The sequence below is a fragment of the Schistocerca cancellata genome, chromosome 2 (assembly GCF_023864275.1).
Source record: "Schistocerca cancellata isolate TAMUIC-IGC-003103 chromosome 2, iqSchCanc2.1, whole genome shotgun sequence".
NCBI lineage: Eukaryota > Metazoa > Arthropoda > Insecta > Orthoptera > Acrididae > Schistocerca > Schistocerca cancellata.
This window is the reverse complement of record NC_064627.1, coordinates 596360473-596379387: the sequence shown is the minus strand read 5'-3', so window position 1 is coordinate 596379387 and position 18915 is coordinate 596360473. Positions and strand designations below refer to the sequence as shown.

General features: G+C 38.6%; 1 protein-coding gene across 5 annotated transcripts in view; it reads right to left on the bottom strand.

Moving 5' to 3' along the window:
* LOC126162235 (rho guanine nucleotide exchange factor 12) overlaps nt 1–18915 on the bottom strand; it is a 1164938-nt gene that overhangs the window by 31633 nt on the left and 1114390 nt on the right. For all 5 annotated transcript variants that reach the window (XM_049918604.1, XM_049918605.1, XM_049918607.1 and 2 more), the window contains 3 exons: nt 14150–14278; nt 9807–10006; nt 7434–7616 (listed from right to left, as the gene is read on the bottom strand). In XM_049918604.1, coding sequence (XP_049774561.1) covers nt 7434–7616; nt 9807–10006; nt 14150–14278 — 512 coding nt within the window. The remainder of the gene's footprint in view (nt 1–7433; nt 7617–9806; nt 10007–14149; nt 14279–18915) is intronic.

Sequence of the window (18915 nt, the reverse complement as noted above, 5' to 3'; positions counted from 1 at the left end):
ATCCAGGATGGAATGTAACAATATTATGAAAAGCAAAGTTGTTACCATATAGCAGAGATACTGTCACAGATAAGCAGAAGAAGACTGTCACAGTATAAGCTTTCGGCCATCAAAGGCCTTTGTTGAAAATACACACACACACACACACACACACACACACACACACGTTTGACTGCTCCTGTTGCTCACAGTTAGGCTTCAGCTGCTAGAGGCTGTCTCTGTGTGTGTGTGTGTGTGTGTGTGTGTGTGTGTGTGTGTGTGTGTGTGTGTGTGTGTTTTCAACAAAGGCCTTTCATGGATGAAAGCTTGTATTGTGACAGTCTTTCTGTTGTGCCTATCTGTGACTCAGCAACTTTAATTTATTCATTATTTATTTAACCTGATCTGGTTTAGAGCCATTAGGCCATATGTTACATTGTATCAGAGTTTGGCACACACAGTACTCGTTTACATCATGTTGTTGTTGTTGTCGTCGTCTCCAGTCCAGAGACTGGTTTGATGCAGCACTCCATGCTGCTCTATCCTCTGCACATCTCTTCATCTCTGAATAACTACTGCAACCTACATCCTTCTGAGTCTACTTAGTGTATTGATCTCTCGGTCTCCCTCTATGATTTTTTTACCCTCCACACTTCCCTCCAATACTAAATTGGTGATCCCTTGATGCCTCAGTACGTGTCCTACCTACTGATGTCTTCTTTTAGTTAGGTTTTGCCACAAATTCCTCTTCTCTCCAATCCTGTTCAGTACCTCATCATTAGTTATGCAATCTACCCATCTAATCTTCAGCTTTCCTCTGTAGCACCACATTTCGAAAGCTTCTATTCTCTTCTGTCTAAACTAATTATCATCCATGTATCACTTCCATACATGGCTACACTGCATATAAATACTTTCAGAAATGACTTTCTGACACTTAAATCTATATTCGATGTTAACAAATTTCTCTTCTTCAGAAATTATTTCCTTGCCATTGCCAGTCTACATTTTATATCCCCTCTACTTCAACCATCATCAGTTACTTTGCTCACCAAACAGCAAAAATCATCTACTAAAGTGTCTAATTTCCTACTCTAATACCTTCACCATGACCCAATTTCATTGGACTACATTCCATTATCCTTATTTTGCTTTTGTTTATGTTCATCTTATAATCCTCTTTACAAGACACTATACATTCATTTCAACTGCTCTTCCAGGTCCTTTGCTATCTCTGACAGAATAACAATGTCGTCAGCAAATCTCACTATTTTTATTTCTTCTCCATGCATTTGAATACCTACTACAAATTTTTCTTTTTTTTCCCTTACTGCTTGCTTAATATACAGACTGAATAACATCGGAGATATGTTACAACCCTATCTCACTCCCTTCTCAACCACTGCTTCCCTTTCATACCCCTTGACTCTTATAGCAGCCATATGGTTATTTTAATAATATAAAATTTGATTTTTATTTGTCACTTGATGTCCATCAGTGCCTTCTGTCTGGCGGCTAGTTGCAGCAGATTAGTCATGCTGCAAAACTGCACAGAACCACTTTGAAACTCACGTGTTGAACCATCAGCAGCTGAACTTACGTGTTGCTGATGAGGTAATGGTACCAAACTGCGCGTCTACTATTTGACCAACCAATTGGGAGGGTTGGAGGTGGTCGTGTGGGGGTGGAACTCTGGCCAGCCATCGAGAGTGGACACGCCGTCCACTCTCTTCTGCTGGCAGCTTCCGACCCGACCAGACGTTCCCCTCTCCTGCTCTCTTGGGTGGCAGCCTATTCAGTTTCGGCGGCTTCTCTAGGCCTGCCTTTCTTTACTACATTAAACAACAATACTATTATAAAACTGAGTAACTCCTTCACCTCAGTGGGTGCCTACTGCTTTCACTTCCTCGCCAATCCTGACTCGTTAACACCTATCTTCTAATGGAAGTCATAGGATCAGTCAGTATTGCCTAGTGTGTTCCAACATTTCTACGGAATCCAAACTGATCTTCCCCAAGGTCAGTTTTACCAGTTTTTCCATTCATCTGTAAGGAATGTGTGTCAGTGTTTTGCAACTGTGACTTACGAATATTAAACTGATAGTTCATTGATTTTCACACCGCTCACCAACTGCTTTCTTTGGAATTACTATATGCTTCTTTAAGTCTGAAGGTGTTTCGCCTGTCTTATATATCTTGCTTGCCGGATGCTAGTTTTGTCATAGCTGGCTTTCCCAAAGCTATCAGCAGTTCTGATGTTGTCTACTCCCGGGGCCTTTTTTGACTTATGTCTTTCAGTGCTCTGTCAAATTCTTCATGCAGTATCCTATCTCCAATTTAATCTTCATCTACGTGCTCTTCCCTCAAGTACATCGCCCTTATATACACCCTCCATATACTCCTTCCAACTTTCTCCTTTCCCTTCTTTGCTTAGGCCGGTATTACACTATCAAATTTCTTTGTCCAGTATCTTTGTCCAGTATCTTTGTCCAATATCTTTGTCCAATATCTTTGTCCAATATCTTTGTCCAATATCTTTGTCCAATATCTTTGTCCAATATCTTTGTCCAATATCTTTGTCCAATATCTTTGTCCAATATCTTTGTCCAATATCTTTGTCCAATATCTTTGTCCAATATCTTTGTCCAATATCTTTGTCCAATATCTTTGTCCAATATCTTTGTCCAATATCTTTGTCCAATATCTTTGTCCAATATCTTTGTCCAATATCTTTGTCCAATATCTTTGTCCAATATCTTTGTCCAATATCTTTGTCCAAGATATTGATAGTGTAATAGGGACTTTGTCAAATGTCGCCCAATATTTGATCAAATCTAGGGCCTCGCTGTATATTTGATCAAAGAAACCGCTTGTCTTCTGTTCACTGTAATGTGACATGTTACCATATGGAGCGCTAGCATCGCTGCAGCGTTCTGTCGTCTGTAGTGTTTTTAAAACCATTGCCGGTAAATACAATTGGTGTGTGCCGACAACTACAAAATTAATAAAGATGTCTGAAGCTGATGAGGCGCTTTACAATGTGAGGCACCCTGAATACAAAAATAGATTAAGAAGATTGGAGACCTGACATAACCCTAACCAATAACCCAAACCAATAACCCAAACCAATAACCCTAACCAATAACCCTAACCAATAACCCTAACCAATAACCCTAACCAATAACCCTAACCAATAACCCTAACCAATAACCCTAACCAATAACCCTAACCAATAACCCTAACCAATAACCCTAACCAATAACCCTAACCAATAACCCTAACCAATAACCCTAACCAATAACCCTAACCAATAACCCTAACCAATAACCCTAACCAATAACCCTAACCAATAACCCTAACCAATAACCCTAACCAATAACCCTAACCAATAACCCTAACCAATAACCCTAACCAATAACCCTAACCAATAACCCTAACCAATAACCCTAACCAATAACCCTAACCAATAACCCTAACCAATAACCCTAACCAATAACCCTAACCAATAACCCTAACCAATAACCCTAACCAATAACCCTAACCAATAACCCTAACCAATAACCCTAACCAATAACCCTAACCAATAACCCTAACCAATAACCCTAACCAATAACCCTAACCAATAACCCTAACCAATAACCCTAACCAATAACCCTAACCAATAACCCTAACCAATAACCCTAACCAATAACCCTAACCAATAACCCTAACCAATAACCCTAACCAATAACCCTAACCAATAACCCTAACCAATAACCCTAACCAATAACCCTAACCAATAACCCTAACCAATAACCCTAACCAATAACCCTAACCAATAACCCTAACCAATAACCCTAACCAATAACCCTAACCAATAACCCTAACCAATAACCCTAACCAATAACCCTAACCAATAACCCTAACCAATAACCCTAACCAATAACCCTAACCAATAACCCTAACCAATAACCCTAACCAATAACCCTAACCAATAACCCTAACCAATAACCCTAACCAATAACCCTAACCAATAACCCTAACCAATAACCTAACCAATAACCTAACCAATAACCTAACCAATAACCTAACCAATAACCTAACCAATAACCTAACATAACCCTCTCCTGTAGCAAGGAATCGGAGTGTTACAGCGAGCCTGTCTTCTGAAGATGTAGCAGTTCTTAAGTGAATGTTGTGCTTTGTGATACGAGGATACACTTCATTGAGCACATACAGAAATGTATGTTTTGTTCCTCCTGCCACCGAACTTCACCAATTCCTACTATATCTAACTTAAATGTATCCATTTCCCTTTTTAAATTTTCTAATCTGTCTGCCTGAATTAATAAGTATAGACGTTTTCCAATACAGCGAGTTCTGCGGAAAGGAAATTTAAGGATACTGCAGCAGCTAAGCTGAACTTTATTTGCCACAATGGACAACCAGAGTCATTACGTGTTCAATTTTTCTCTGAAAGTTGTAGTGTTTGGTTCTTTTCATTCGTCCAATATTTCATTCTTTCCAATTGTCATTTTCTCAATTCATCTGTAATGTCTATAGCACTTCGAAGTATCATTTCTGCTGAAATTTTGAGGTTCTTACGAGGCGTATCAATTTTATCTTTGTTCTCTGCACCTAATATTTGCCAACCAACTGCTTTAAGTCCTTGCTGAATTCCTCTGCTCCACTGCCCTCCTGTCTTCTTTCAAAGAATTCTCATCACAAATTGTGTAGTCCAGTGTTCTTGTAGTCACAAGATGTGAAAGAAAAGATTCGTTGTCCTCATTGTGTTAGTGATGAACGAGAACCATTTGGAGGATTCGTTAGATTCCTTCGATGTCTTGTTTTCTATTTATGGAAGTTTTGATGGTTTTTCCTTTCATTTTTGAAGAGCTGATCAGTTCTTCTTTAATATTCAATTTATAATAGAGTTTGAGAAGCGTAAGTGGTTTCTGGCAGAGTTTTGGTTTTATAGTGTTGGACCTTAGTGTCTATCAACAAGTATTTCTTATTATATGCTGACCAAGTTAGAAATGGAATCGGTTTCATTTTGTTGGTTCTATTCATCCGTGTTTCTTCCTCACCCACATTACAACTGACAGTTTCTTAGAAGTATTTAAACTGTAGCACTGTGTAAAGTTTTTGATTATTAATAAAGACTGGACTTATTCACAGACCTTTCATGGGCATGACCTGTTTTCTCAAAGGATACTTTTAATCCTATTTTTATAGGCAATTTTTTGATAACTGATGATGTGAGCAAGAACTAATACAGCAAGAGCTAAAAGAGGTAAATCACGTGCAAACCCCACGCAGTTTGTACTTATTGAGAGTTTTGCTCCAATTTTATTTTAGGTGGGTTTTCTTTTTACTAAATTTTTATGATGTCCTCGAGGGCTACACTGAAAAGCAGTGGGAATAATTCATCTCCAAAGCAGAGACTAATTTTCAATTTGAAAGCTTTTGAAATTTATTCTGCAAACTATACCTTGGAATCTGTGTCGGTTAAAGTTAGTTCAAACAATGGTTCAAATGGCCCTGAGCACTATGGGAGCACTATGGGACTTAACATCTGAGGTCATCAGTCCCCTAGAACTTAGAACTACTTAAATCTAACTAACCTAAGCACATCACACACATCCACGCCCGAAGCAGGATTTGAACCTACGACCGTAGCAGTCACACGGTTCCAGACTGAAGCGTCTAGAACCGCACGCCCACCACGGCCGGCTCAAACAATGGAAAATCCAGGATAGAATAATGACAATGTTACGAGGAGGACAGATTCCTTCTCACCACAATTTTCTTCTTTCATTTGGGTGTTTTTAATATGTTTATGTTTTGTCTGTGCGTGGACTTCTCTTGTTTTAATAGTTCTAAACTTGATTCTTCTGACTTTTGGGCTTGACAGCTCATGCATGCTCGGTGTACTTTCTACTGCTATTTGTTTGCCTCATCCTACCTTTCACATTCTCTCCTCGAATTTATTGGTGCTAATTCTTCTACTATCAGTTTTCATTTGATTGTCGATCCTTGTAGCAATTTGGTGTTGACAGACTCTTCCCCTCATTTCCTCTAGTACTATGTATTTTTTTTTTATTAATTTGGTGTGTTAAAATTCTAATGTTTTTATTTTGAAGTTTACCGAAGGCATTTATTTTATTTTGATCTTTACACAGTAGTGACTAAATCTCATTTCTGTAGCCCTGAGAGTTGGCCACCTTCTAATGATACCTCCGTACCATCTTTCTTGTCCCAGTTGTGCACTGAAGTCCCTGAGGATAATTTTAATGTTTGGCGGAGAGAGGATGATTAAGGTTTGATCCAGGAGATGCCAAACTGTGTACGTTTCTTCTCTGTCCCTCGATTCGATGAGTCTTATTTGCAAGTCTGGGAAGTTGAGATTGTAGCAAAAGTGACAGTTAAAACTAGGTTTTTGAAAACAGCCGCAAGTGCAACTTGTAGCAGTTTTCAAAAACTAAAGTGAGATTTTAATTCTATAATTAAATCAAGGATTTTTGAGGTTTATTAGAAATCCATTTCCAAACTGTGGCCAATTTTTTATGCCTCACTTTCTTTGTAATCCCTTAATAAAGCCAGCATCCTTTTACTTCCATAAGGTTTCAATCACTTTTTCTAATTTATTGAAGGGTGGTGATTAGAATTTATGTTTGTTCATGATATCAGTAATTATCTCTTGATGAATTACATGGACTAAAACCATAGATTGCAGGAAAAGCAGCATCTGAATTTGGTGGGCTATCGTTCAGCATATTATGATTGATCAGAGCATTTCAAAATCTAACAGGTACCACGCACATGCTAAATCTTCATAAAACAAACTGTTTCATTCTTCTCAACATATAATATAAACACTCAGGAGTCAAATTGAGAAATTAAAGATTACCCTAATAATCTTCAGTTAAATAAGTTGTTCCTTATATTTTACATTTTTTATGCTACTAAGTATTTTTAGTACAGAAGCAATTAAAACCAGAACCTCTTGTCAACTAATGTATCAGCACCATACAAGTTAATTGTGATGACATGCATAATTCCATGTCAAGTCCTCCATGATCTCTAGACATTCCAGACAAATAACATTAAAAGTTAAGCCCAAAAAGTTTATACAAAGCACAAGTAGTGATTAAATATTACCTGCTTAATGAGATGAAAAATGCATGAGACAAAGACAGAATGAAGACACACACACACACACACACACACACACACACACACACACACACACACACCACAAGTAGTGATTAAATATTATCTGCTTAATGAGATGAAAAATGCATGAGACTCAAAGACAGAATGAAGACACACACACACACACACACACACACACACACACACACACACACACACACACACACACACTATCTCTGCCAACTTATTAGAACACCACAAAGATGCAGCAACAAAACGAAGCCAACACAACAGTCCACGAACAAAGGAAACACAATATACCTATGGGCATGATGACAGGTTCAGCTGTTAAGACTGGTCGGTGAGAGACGATGACCTCACATGGTTGCACCAGTGGGCTCTCCTCTGTTGTCAGACGTACCGGTTCATGCCGCCGACGCATGGCTCCAGGTGATGGAGACATGGTAGGGGCCGGACCTGGAGTCGGGGAGGGCCCACGCTCGCCTGCACACCCACCAATACCGTACCGTATATGCAAAGACAAGGCACGACACAGAGACAAAACACTCACACATACATGGCAGCAATCTTTCTTCCCAAAATATTATATGGCCAGAGAGTGGATATAAATTCTCCCACTTCTTTCAGTCCTAATCGAGTTACAGCTCTTTCCTTTCATCTTTTAAAAAGTATTCTTTCATAATGCTTGTTTTGTTAATCATTTGTCAGTTACTAAAATAATCCTAATACATAAGCATTACACAAACATTTTCAAGCATTAACAGGAGAAGAATAACAGAACATGTCTCAGTATGCAGACGCACGGACATCCCATGTCATAACAGAAGAGACAGTAAATAGTTTACAAAGACAAAAGCTAAAGGACAAGGAGCAAGTGACAAGGAACCATGTTTCAATACCCACGAATCACAAAAATTGCATTTTGATCCTTGAAATGATTTAAAAGAATCAATTAATTTATCTGTCAACAGGAAAGGACAGGACCCTGTCAGTTGGCAGCTGATGAGAAACTCAATATCAGAAAAATCGCAGATGCAGAAGAAACAAGGATAGCACTACACATAAATGTAACTAGTAGCAGAGTTAAAAGCACATTTAAACCAACAGAAGCCAACTTGCACTGAGCCCAAAGGAAAGAAATGAAAATATAACCATAGCTCTAGAGCACAAAATCCGAAACAAATGTTTATGTAGAGACATAAAAATTGTGCGACTTCTGAAGAACTGCAAATCGTTCAGCATGAGAGACAGTGCAATTATTTTTATTCACAAATAAAGTACCTTAAACCATTCAAATGGCAGTAGCTAACCAGCAATTACCCGTTTGCAGAAGGAAGTTGTCTTTTCTGACACTACAAAATGTAAGACAATCAGAACATAAACTGCAAAAAGTTTACTTTAGAGCATAGTGCAGGTCACATCGATAAGCTCTAGGTAATACCAAAGCTGCTCTCAACAGATGTATAAATGAAAACAGCACACGATACAAATAATAAAATTGAAGTTTTCAGGAACAAAGCACTTGCAACAGGGAACTGGTAACAAGCTATCGGCAATATAACTGCACGCCAGACTGTGTGTGGCATTGTTATTTAAGAAAGAATAACATTTCAAACAATGTTAATACAGCAATTCTCCGTAAGAACTTTTTTATTATTGTAAATGTGTGACCTTTCTCAGCCATATTGTCAGATGTAGAACAGTTTTAACTTTGGGTGGGATGCCTTCCAACTATTTCATGCAGCCTGCTTAAAGGAATCATCCTACCATTCCCGTAGACTGGCTTACAAAGGCCACTTAGATGAACAGTAAGTACAACTTGAATTGAATTCCAACCCAGTTCTTTAGCTAGGAAACTCTAGGGGACATTTTTTAAGAAATTGCAAGCCAGTATACAACTAAGACATGCCTGCAAAGGTGATCGTCCAATAAGAATATTTTGCTGAAACATTATGTTGAAGCGATGTCCAGGTCTATGACACACAAAAATTAAGTTGCAAAAACCAGTGAACAATTAATTAAAAGTCTGACTTTCGTAAGCATAAAACACTACTGAATCAGTATGTTTTCATATGTTGTATGTTAAAAATGTGTTAGTGGTATTATACTGTATTAATGAAGCACACAAATATACAGTGAAAGAGAGGCCAATATGTTACATAGCTGCACCATATACACAATATTAAAGTTTAATTGGAAAAAATAAAAAAGCTTTTACTGCTACAGCAATGGTATTATGCCATGTTTTGCAAAGGCCTCTGGTGTACGGCTTGCTCTACTTTCATATTCTTGGCTAATAAATGGACACTGTACACTGAAATGGTTACAGAAAATAATTATCAGCTAATGGCTGTTACCTTCAGGAATTATTATTATTTGTACACAAAGTGTGCTAAAAGACTGAATGCAACAGCTTTAAAGATTATTCAAAGTAAAAGTGTCAGCTAAAAAAAGAGACATTTAGAACTTTGTCATCTGGCAGTAAACAAAATACTCTGAAGTCTTCTTTTTCCATCCCACTCAAAGTAACACAATCACATTCTGTGTTTTCTGTAATTAATATTTCGTACACAATAAATACAAGATGTTAGCAACCACCTCTACAGGATTCGCTCGACCCAGAGTCTCCTTATGTGAATTAGCCATATTTATGTAGCTGAAGTGCATACATACCCATCTTCCTGGAGAGGGCAGCTTGTGGGTCCAGTTCTGCACCGGGCGATGCAGATGGTGACGCAGCTTGTGCACCAGCAGGCTGCTGGGCTGGGGCAGCTGCTGTGGCACCTTCCGATTCACTAGTGGAAGTGGCTGCAGTTGCTGACTGACCCGCAGCTTCTGCATCTTTAGTACTATCTGACAAGCTTTCATCATTTCTGTAACAGTGCAGTACAGATGTTTGTAATGAAACATTTGCATCATATGTACCATTTATGTAGAAGTTCTGTGATCTGCTTTCAATGAACTACTCTCAGGTCAAGGAAAGATGCTGCTTTTGGTAGGATTTTAGGAACTCAATAGCCTGGATCAAAGGCAAGGCCAATTTCCTAGCACAAATTTTTTCTGTTAACATGTAGAGCTTCATTAACTACTTATGCTGCGTGTATGACATTGAGAGTAAACAGTGATAATCCACAGTGTTTGCAGTAAGCACAATGCAGAATAAGCCAGGCCATTTACTTATGCAATTACTTTACGCGAAGTTCCAGAACAGAAAATAATTTTTGTTCACTTTTTCGGATTTTACCTAATTTTGAAATTTGCAATTTTCCAAATAAAATGATATGTACATCACTTATAAGCTCACATGGAAGTATTTTATTTTAATTTTTAAAGTATAATCTACACCTGTTGAAAAGTTATAATTTTTACATGCATTACTTCAAGATCTAATAAAATCGGCAACTTTTAAATAGAAGACTGTGGATTGCTGTGTTATAAAGGTTAAATTACATGTTTGTATTGGTAGCACAGTCAAAAACAGTATCGTATTGTTTCATAGTATAAACATGCATTGTATGTCGAAGTGCTAATGTTTTTCCGAGGAAAAGTGACCAACAGATTGGTAAATCTCTCAAAAAGTAAGTATGATGTGAAAACCCAATTGTTTTTAAGAAACAAGGGTTTCATGGTAATATATTTTCGAATAAATGGAAACATTGTGTTCAACATGTGGCGTGTGAAGTTACAGACAATGAAATACAGGCAATCTCTTCAGTATCTAGAGAAACACTCATTAGTGCTTTGAAGATTACAAGAAAATGTTGTAATACAGAGTTTTCTCAAAACCAAATTGATGTAAATGGTAAGTTAGGTTATATTCTGATAGGTTTACACATCCTAACAAGGGTGTTAGATGAATGTGTGTGTTGTAAAATATGTGGAGGGCCAGTTAGTTCACATGAAGACAGTGAGGTATCAAATGGACTAGCCAAGAAACTTATTGTGTCAGTTGTAAATATAATTATTTTGAAGCAAATGTTAGGTGGTTTTATGGATTGAGAGCTATTGGCAAAGGACACACTGCAGCAGAAACAATGTATGCCGTGATGAGTATGCCACACCCACCTTGTAAAATTGACAACCATACAGGATTTATTGGAGCTGCTGTGGAATCTGTTGCATGTGAGCCAATGAAGTGTGCTGAAAATGGAGCTATTGAAATAAATGATGGTACAACTGCTATACCAGTAGCTTTTGATGGCACTTGGCAGAAGTGCAGCTACAGTTCTACGAATTCTGTTGCTACAGTGACCAGTTTGGATACTGGAAAGGTAATAGATTTCCAGATTTTTAACCAAACATTGTTTTAAGTGTAAATCAGGGACTGAAGAAGGGCATATCTGCAACAGAAATTATGAAGGAACAAGTGGTGGTATGGAGGCCTCTGCAGCTATTGAAATTTTTAGTCTACCTGTGAACAAAAGGGGAGTGAGTTACACTAAGTTCTTACATGAAGGAGACTCAAAAGTATATAACAGTGTAGTAGCCGCTCAGGCTTATGGTGAGAAGATTATCACAAAACTGGAATGTGTTGGTCATGTCCAGAAGAGGATGGGCAGCAGGTTGAGGAAGTTTAAACAAAGTTTGAGTGACAAGAAACTTTCTGATTGTACATCCATAAGAGGCAGGCTGACAGACAGAATGATTCATGAACTACAGCAGTGTCATGGGATGCACTTTAGAAATAATACTGAGGATTTGTTGAAAGTAAAGCAGGCAGTACGGCCAACTGCTGCTGGGATGGAATGTCTATGGCTGTATAAACTGTTTGAGTATTGGGCATTGTGGTAATTGCACCATGAATCAGGTCCAGGAGGGCAAAGGTGGTTACTGGTTTTTGATCAGTTGACAGTCTGTGGAAGTTTCATGTCAACACCTACAGTGGTTCCTGGAATACAGGAAAGCCAAGTCACGAAATTTAACACTGTGGGATAGGGCATTCCAAGCCCCCCTTAAATTCATGAAATGGAAAAAAAAACTGATACAAGAGAGAGAAAATTAAGATAGTAATGTTGTGACAAATACAAGTTTCTGTATGACTAGCAGTAACCTGTTTTTTTTTTTTTTTTTTTTTTGCTAATCAAGAGCAGTTGCATTAATCATTAAACTATGCAAGCATGCCTCCAGGCCCAGCTAGAACTCTGATTTTTCTTACAATTACTTTCAAAAACTACACTGACAAGCTCTCTTAAGTTACTGGAGAAAATATCAGTGACAATCTGAGTGAGTTTGGGCTCAAGTCACACTCAGATGACAGACGTGTGAAGTGATTTCTTGGGGTAAGCAGTGTTTCCCTATTTCAGTCATAGTCTAGCATGAATTTTCGTCCTCTGAAAGTTATTTTGTCAATCATGAGTTCTCTGGATCTGAAGAAGTGCAGGGCTTGTTCTGTGAAGAGGCATTCCTCAACCCACAAATGAATGGAGCAATTCTTAAAGTAACTTCTGTCAGTGGCAGCTAGTTATCATGTGCTAATGTGGTACAACACTATCTAAATATAACACTAACATTACACCATTTCTCTTCAAATGTGAGATACAACTTCTAGACCCGACTGCTATTATGGGAGTCAAAGGACATGAAAAGGAAGTAGCAGTTGAGAATTTGTGAGACAAGGAGACAAGTTTGTATCCAATCTTCTCTCAGTGTTATTCATTCAACCTGTACATTGAACAAATAGTAAAGGAGACCACAGACAAAATTTCAAAAGTGAACTTACATTTATGGAGAAGAAATAAAAACTTATGTTTGTTGAGGGACAGTGTCATTCTGTGAGACACTAAGACCTTGAAGAGCAGTTGAGTGGCATGGGTAGTGTCTTGGAAAGGAGTTTTAAGATGCAAATGAACAAAAGTAAAACAGCTGAATTAAATTTGGTAATAGCAGATGTGTTTTGTCATTTAAGTTCCAAAATTACTGATGGTGGTTTAAATGGAGAGGATATAAAATGTGAACTAGCCAACAGCAAGAAGCACATGGCTGGGAAAAAGAAATTTGGTCACTTCAATCATGAACTTAAGTTTTAGGAACTCATTTCTGAAGATATTTGCCTTGAGTGTAGCCTTTTATGGAAGCAAAATGTATATGATAAGCAAATCATACAAGAAGAGATTAGAAGCTTTTTAAATGTGGTGCTACAGAGGAAAGTTTAAAATTAAAACAGTTAATGAGGAGATACTGAACTGAATGGGAGGAAAAAGAAATTTATGACAACTTGTCTTGAAGAAGCGACAAGCTAACAGGACAGAACGTGAGACACTAAGGAATAGTCAGTTTGGCAATGGAAGAAGTGTAAAGGGTAAAAATTGTATGAGGAGACGATATATCACACAGACTCCAATCAATGTAGGCTGTGGTAGCTATGCAGAGATTCCACAGGATTTACAAGCATGGTGAGCTGAATGTAACCAGTCTTCAGACAGAAGATAACCAAAACAATGTCAAATACCATGTCATATATGCATCAGGTTACCAGTATACTCCACGATGACCACCTGGTATCTTTTCAGCAACAAAATATTGGCAGTGACATTAGAATTACATAAAGTTCTTTTAGTACTTATCTAGCTATGAAACGTCACTGGTGTGCTCTGAAACATTTTCAAAATGTATTTCAACTCTAAGACACCAATTAAAAATGGCTTCAAGTTAGAGATATGTTTACTTACAATTGTCCATACTGTCATCAGCTAAAATACTGGTATTTAATGCATCTACATAACATGGTGGTATTTTCACATATATTTCTTTTTGTCTTAATTACTGTAACTATTCTTCAGCACTGAATGTGTTCTGTCTCCTCTGTTTTTATACACTGTCATAATCTGAATTTAGTCACGACTGCTCTTTTGGAAATCATCCAATAAGGTGAAACCACCTATGCTTGTCAGTTATAAAAATTAATAGTAAATGTATCTTTACAAGATTGGTTAAGTTTCCTGGCAAAACAATACACCAAGGAAGCGTAGGTATTTCAACAATACTGCTTTGGAGACATCTGGGATATTCACACTTACTCTTTGGTTGCATCAGCACCCTCTGCATCAGGTGGTCCACTGGAAGCAGCCGGTGGTGGCTCGGGTCGGCGCCCCTTGCCATCCCTCGTCTTATACGCCTCCGCTGCCTCAGATATGTGTCTGAACCACCTGCAGCAACAAAATGAAATTTTCATTGCACAACAACAATACAGACTTGCCTTTTGTAACATTGGTTAGGCCATAACTACAACTTATATTATGTATATGAATCAAGGCTTAATGTAACACATGTAAGTAAGTGCTTCACAAATTAGAACCTACGAGCAGTTTTCAGTTGCATTTACATCTGTTGACAGAAGTTATGTAAACCAATGTGTCTCCATTTGGAAAATTTTTCATATCTGGACTTGTTTAACAATGGTGAGAACAATAGTAATTTTCATTTTTACATATGTAATTTCCTAATTAGGTTTTTCCTCCTCTTGGCAACCTTCACCCAAGCAGACAAAAACATCTGCTCATGAGGGACATTTATTCTTAAGAGCTAAGTTTTAAAATTTGATAAATAATTTTTTTGTGGCATTAAGTATATTCCTTCATAAGTTCACACTTAACATTTTACAACATTTCTGTTACTTTCTACTACAATATAAAATGCTGTTATTTGCATTAACCTGTTTCATATGTACACACTTCTACCCTCACTGGCAATCCAGTTGTAGGTGCCTCCTCCATTAACTATATTCCAGTATACGTTATACTATCTTTTGCATCCAACTGGTGAGAAGACACCTGTTTGTGTTACCTACAACTAAGCATATCTCGTCGTTTCATTTGTCATACTTCTAATGTCTGGGCATAAACACACATAAGCAACCAGTAGCTGCTGACTCATTTCGAAAGATTTTATTTTAAATAAAAAAGTCTCCAAAGAGAGAGACATTGAGCAATTGCAACTGGCTGACACTAGGAACTGTTTTTGAGTGCTAAACCCACTATTAACCAGTAGCCACATGGCTGTCACTGCAGAAGAGAGTACCAAAATAAAATAATGAACCCTGCATAGTTATAACAAGGTAACACAAGCAAAGTAAAAAGAAATGTCGTATAACCTACACCTTCCATCTTTAGAACAGAGAAAGTGGTACAATGTACACACACATTTGGGCGGCTGGACGGGGGATTGGTGAGTGTTCCTATCATATACCAAGGATGAGGTCAGACCCACGTAAAGTGTACATTAATTTACCCAATTTCCCAGTGGAAGAGAGAAAATTTATGAAGGTGCAGTTACTCAGTTTTCTCAAGGTGAGAACTGTGGAAGCTGTATTAAAGTTTCCATACAGCATACTATTAGGTTAGGTTCAAGAACATTTTACCACATAGACCACTTACTTGGTACCCTTCCTCCTCTCTCATCACTCTTACAATTTCACTTGTGTCGGTTATTGCTAACAACTCATGTCATATACAGAAATTTTACAGTTGTGGTATCTCTGGTGCTCTAAATAGTGGCTCGTGTAACTTGGGCCTTGAACTGGCCACGCATCACTGCATAAAACAAAACAGGCAATGAGTATGTGGCTGAAGACTCATTATTTTTCCTGCTTAATTCAGAAGTTTGTAATCAAATACGCGTGAAAATATCTGAAAACTCTGTGGGCAAAAGAATTATGGTTTTCTCACTCATGTACAACTGTTTATTGGTGGGTGCTGGTTCAAGTGGGAAGTGCATACACAAGGCACAGAGGGGGTTTGACGAAAGACAGAACAGAGCTCTCTGAACATTACGATGCACGTGTACCGTGACACACCTCCCAACACAGGCACTGCGTGAGCTACCGGATGCTCCCGACTGCCCATAATTGACGTCAGATTTATGGTTTGGGCAGTTTATTTTTTTTAAATAAAATAAACAGAACAGCAGTATCACACACTTATCAATGCATTCCATTGTCAGTACAATCAGGCGTTAATCTCTCGGTTCTTTTAATAAATAAAAGCAGGCATTCCATTCAAATATAAAATTTTTACATCACACTATGATGAGAATAAACAAAGCAACCAGCTAATTGGAAGCTGCTGCAATACCCTCCATTTGGAGTGGGCAGAAAGTAATATCAGAGTTTGGGGTGGAGGGGCAAGTTTTTGAGGAATGTGGAGTACACTGCATTCTCACCTGGAACTACTGAAGATTCATACCTACTGAAGCAAAGAGAGCAAATTGCTGCATTATATTTGTTGGTATTAAGAAAACTTCCTATTGATTTCATAGAGATAGGACATAATTTTGTACCACAAACAGTTAAGACATCTGATCCTTTTTGGTCGGGTATAATTCCGAGTCTGATGAAACGGACTACAAGTTCAACTGTCATAAATGACTAGGCGTCATTAAACGCGAGAAGGAAATATGGAAAATATATATATATATATATATATATATATATATATATATATATATATATATATATACGTTGTCACTATTCTGGAGTTGCTGTCACTGAATTACTTGGTGTAGCAGAACAGACCCCAGGAACTCACGCGTGAAGTCACAGCCAATGTACTGTGTTACCTGGAGGCCTGCGACTGGACGCCGGTGAAGACGCTCTTGATGGGCGACGTCGGCGTCGGCGTGGCCATGTCGGCGGCCGCTGTATTTATAACGGCGCGCCGCGGCGCTCTGCCCAGCCAGCAGCCGCCCATTCAGGCGGCCAGGGGGCTCCGGGAGGGGGGAGGGGGAGCGTAACAGGTTGAGGGTGGGGAACTTTCAGCAAACACACGGGACACCGCTCAGCTGGTGGCTGCAACGAGGACCAAGCTCTCAGCAGAACACTCAAAGACTTTTTACTTTAGAACTCTTTTTCCGTTGTCTGCCTTCGTTCTAGACCCGTCCACTTCTGTCCTACGTTTCCAGGGGAGTGGCTTCCACTCAGCCTTTACACGCAGGTATCTAGGCTGCAGCCTAGGCGACCGAACCACGAAAACAAACTATTGCGCTGTGGACCCTCCTGTAATCGCACTGGACGTAGGCGTATTTGTGGCCTCCCGCTGCTGTTTCAGTGGACAGTTGTTGTGAATGAAGTCGGCAATCTCCCCTCCAATCACGTGTCAAAATTTCCAACAGCATCCGGTCAAACACGTGGCATTTCGGCTGGCAAGACCGCTACCATCTTTAAAATACTGATTGAGGCAATTTCGACAGCCTGAAGTTAGTTCCACTTTGCAGAAGACAGGCTTCCTCCACACCACTTTTCGTCCAAACCGGTCACGGTTTCCCAAGTTCTTCACGGTGGTAAACGTCTAAGACGTCCTAAGATGCACAGTCTGACAGCTTAACAGGAAGACCTCGTGGCCACTGCTAGTGTTTTAGCTGGAAATCCAGAAGTCAAATGCGTTTTTTAATACAAAGTATATTTATTGGTCGTACTAATTACACTACCACTAATTCGAAACAATTCCAAAAAACTTCCAGCACTGAATCGTACATTTCATGGCTGTACGAGGCATCATAGTACAATATCCCTGTCATTCTTGGCGATTGGCAATGTAAAGTTCTAGGTATAACTAGTACTGTAGTAAGACACGTGTGTTTCCGTATAACCTGTAGCTTTGGACAGTCATAAAATACCAACTAACAGTCGCATAAGGAAAGAGGAATTTAAATACGAAATTGTCAGTTCATTCTTGTTTTTAAATCTCGTCAGTTCATTAAATCATTAACTCTATAGTAAAATTTCTTAGGATTAAAACACAAACCTTAAATGCTTTGTTATACGCTCTTAATTCTATAACTGCTCTAAAATGCTACTTTTGCTGCAAGGTTTTCACAAAAGTTTGCCTGGCAGGGTCTGCACCACAGGTTTAGCCTATATTCATCTATAGAAATTGCAGTTGTTTCAAAGAACATTCCTTTTTGCATGCTGCACATCGAAATTTTTATTTTTTATGCACCCAGACGCGTTTCGCCTTTTTTTTTTTTACAAGGCATGTTCAGTTCCTCAACGTTGTTTTATGAAATGGAAAGGTACTTACAGGTAACTTCTATTTCATAAAAAACGTTAAGGAACTGTTTTTAAATCTATAACCTAGATGTGAAACCATAACCTACGCGTAAAAATGGACAAATCATGCAATATTTCAGGACACCCACTGAAGATGCCTTGTAAAAAAGGCGAAACGCGTCTGGGTGCACAAATAAAAATTTCGATGTGCAGCGTGCCAAAAAAGGCATTTTCTTTGAAACAACTGCAGTTTATATACAGCTGCTGCGAAAATGGCCACTACAAGAAACGTGTCACCTATAGACTCTTAACATTCGACTGACTCTTGAAGTGGGATTTTGAAAGACCTGCGAAACATCAGTGGCTACCACAAAATCTTCACGGCAGTCAACATTCACCTCCGGCTCCGAAATTTCTTCCAACTCGGGGTCAGGCGGATGTAAGGGGAAGTTTGAGTAATTCTTTCTTCAAGTTTTCATAAAACTATCGTCGTTTCCCCGTACGGTAAACAATGAGAACCATCATTTTGCGTTTCAGCAAACGCTGCCGGTGTTTAAGGCAAAGGAACTCAGGTTCAGTTTTTATCCGGTAAGGGCAACTCGCTTCCATCTGCTGATTGGTTGAAATTATTTTTGAAATTTGATCAACCATCGCTTACAATTTCTTTCCCGCTTTTGATTTCAGTCCATAATCAATAGATGTGAATTAACTTGCACAATGCGAACTCAATCCCTTTTCCTCACTTTTGATACGCTTATGGCTGCACCGATTTACATGGAGTAGTGTTACTGCTCTCAATAC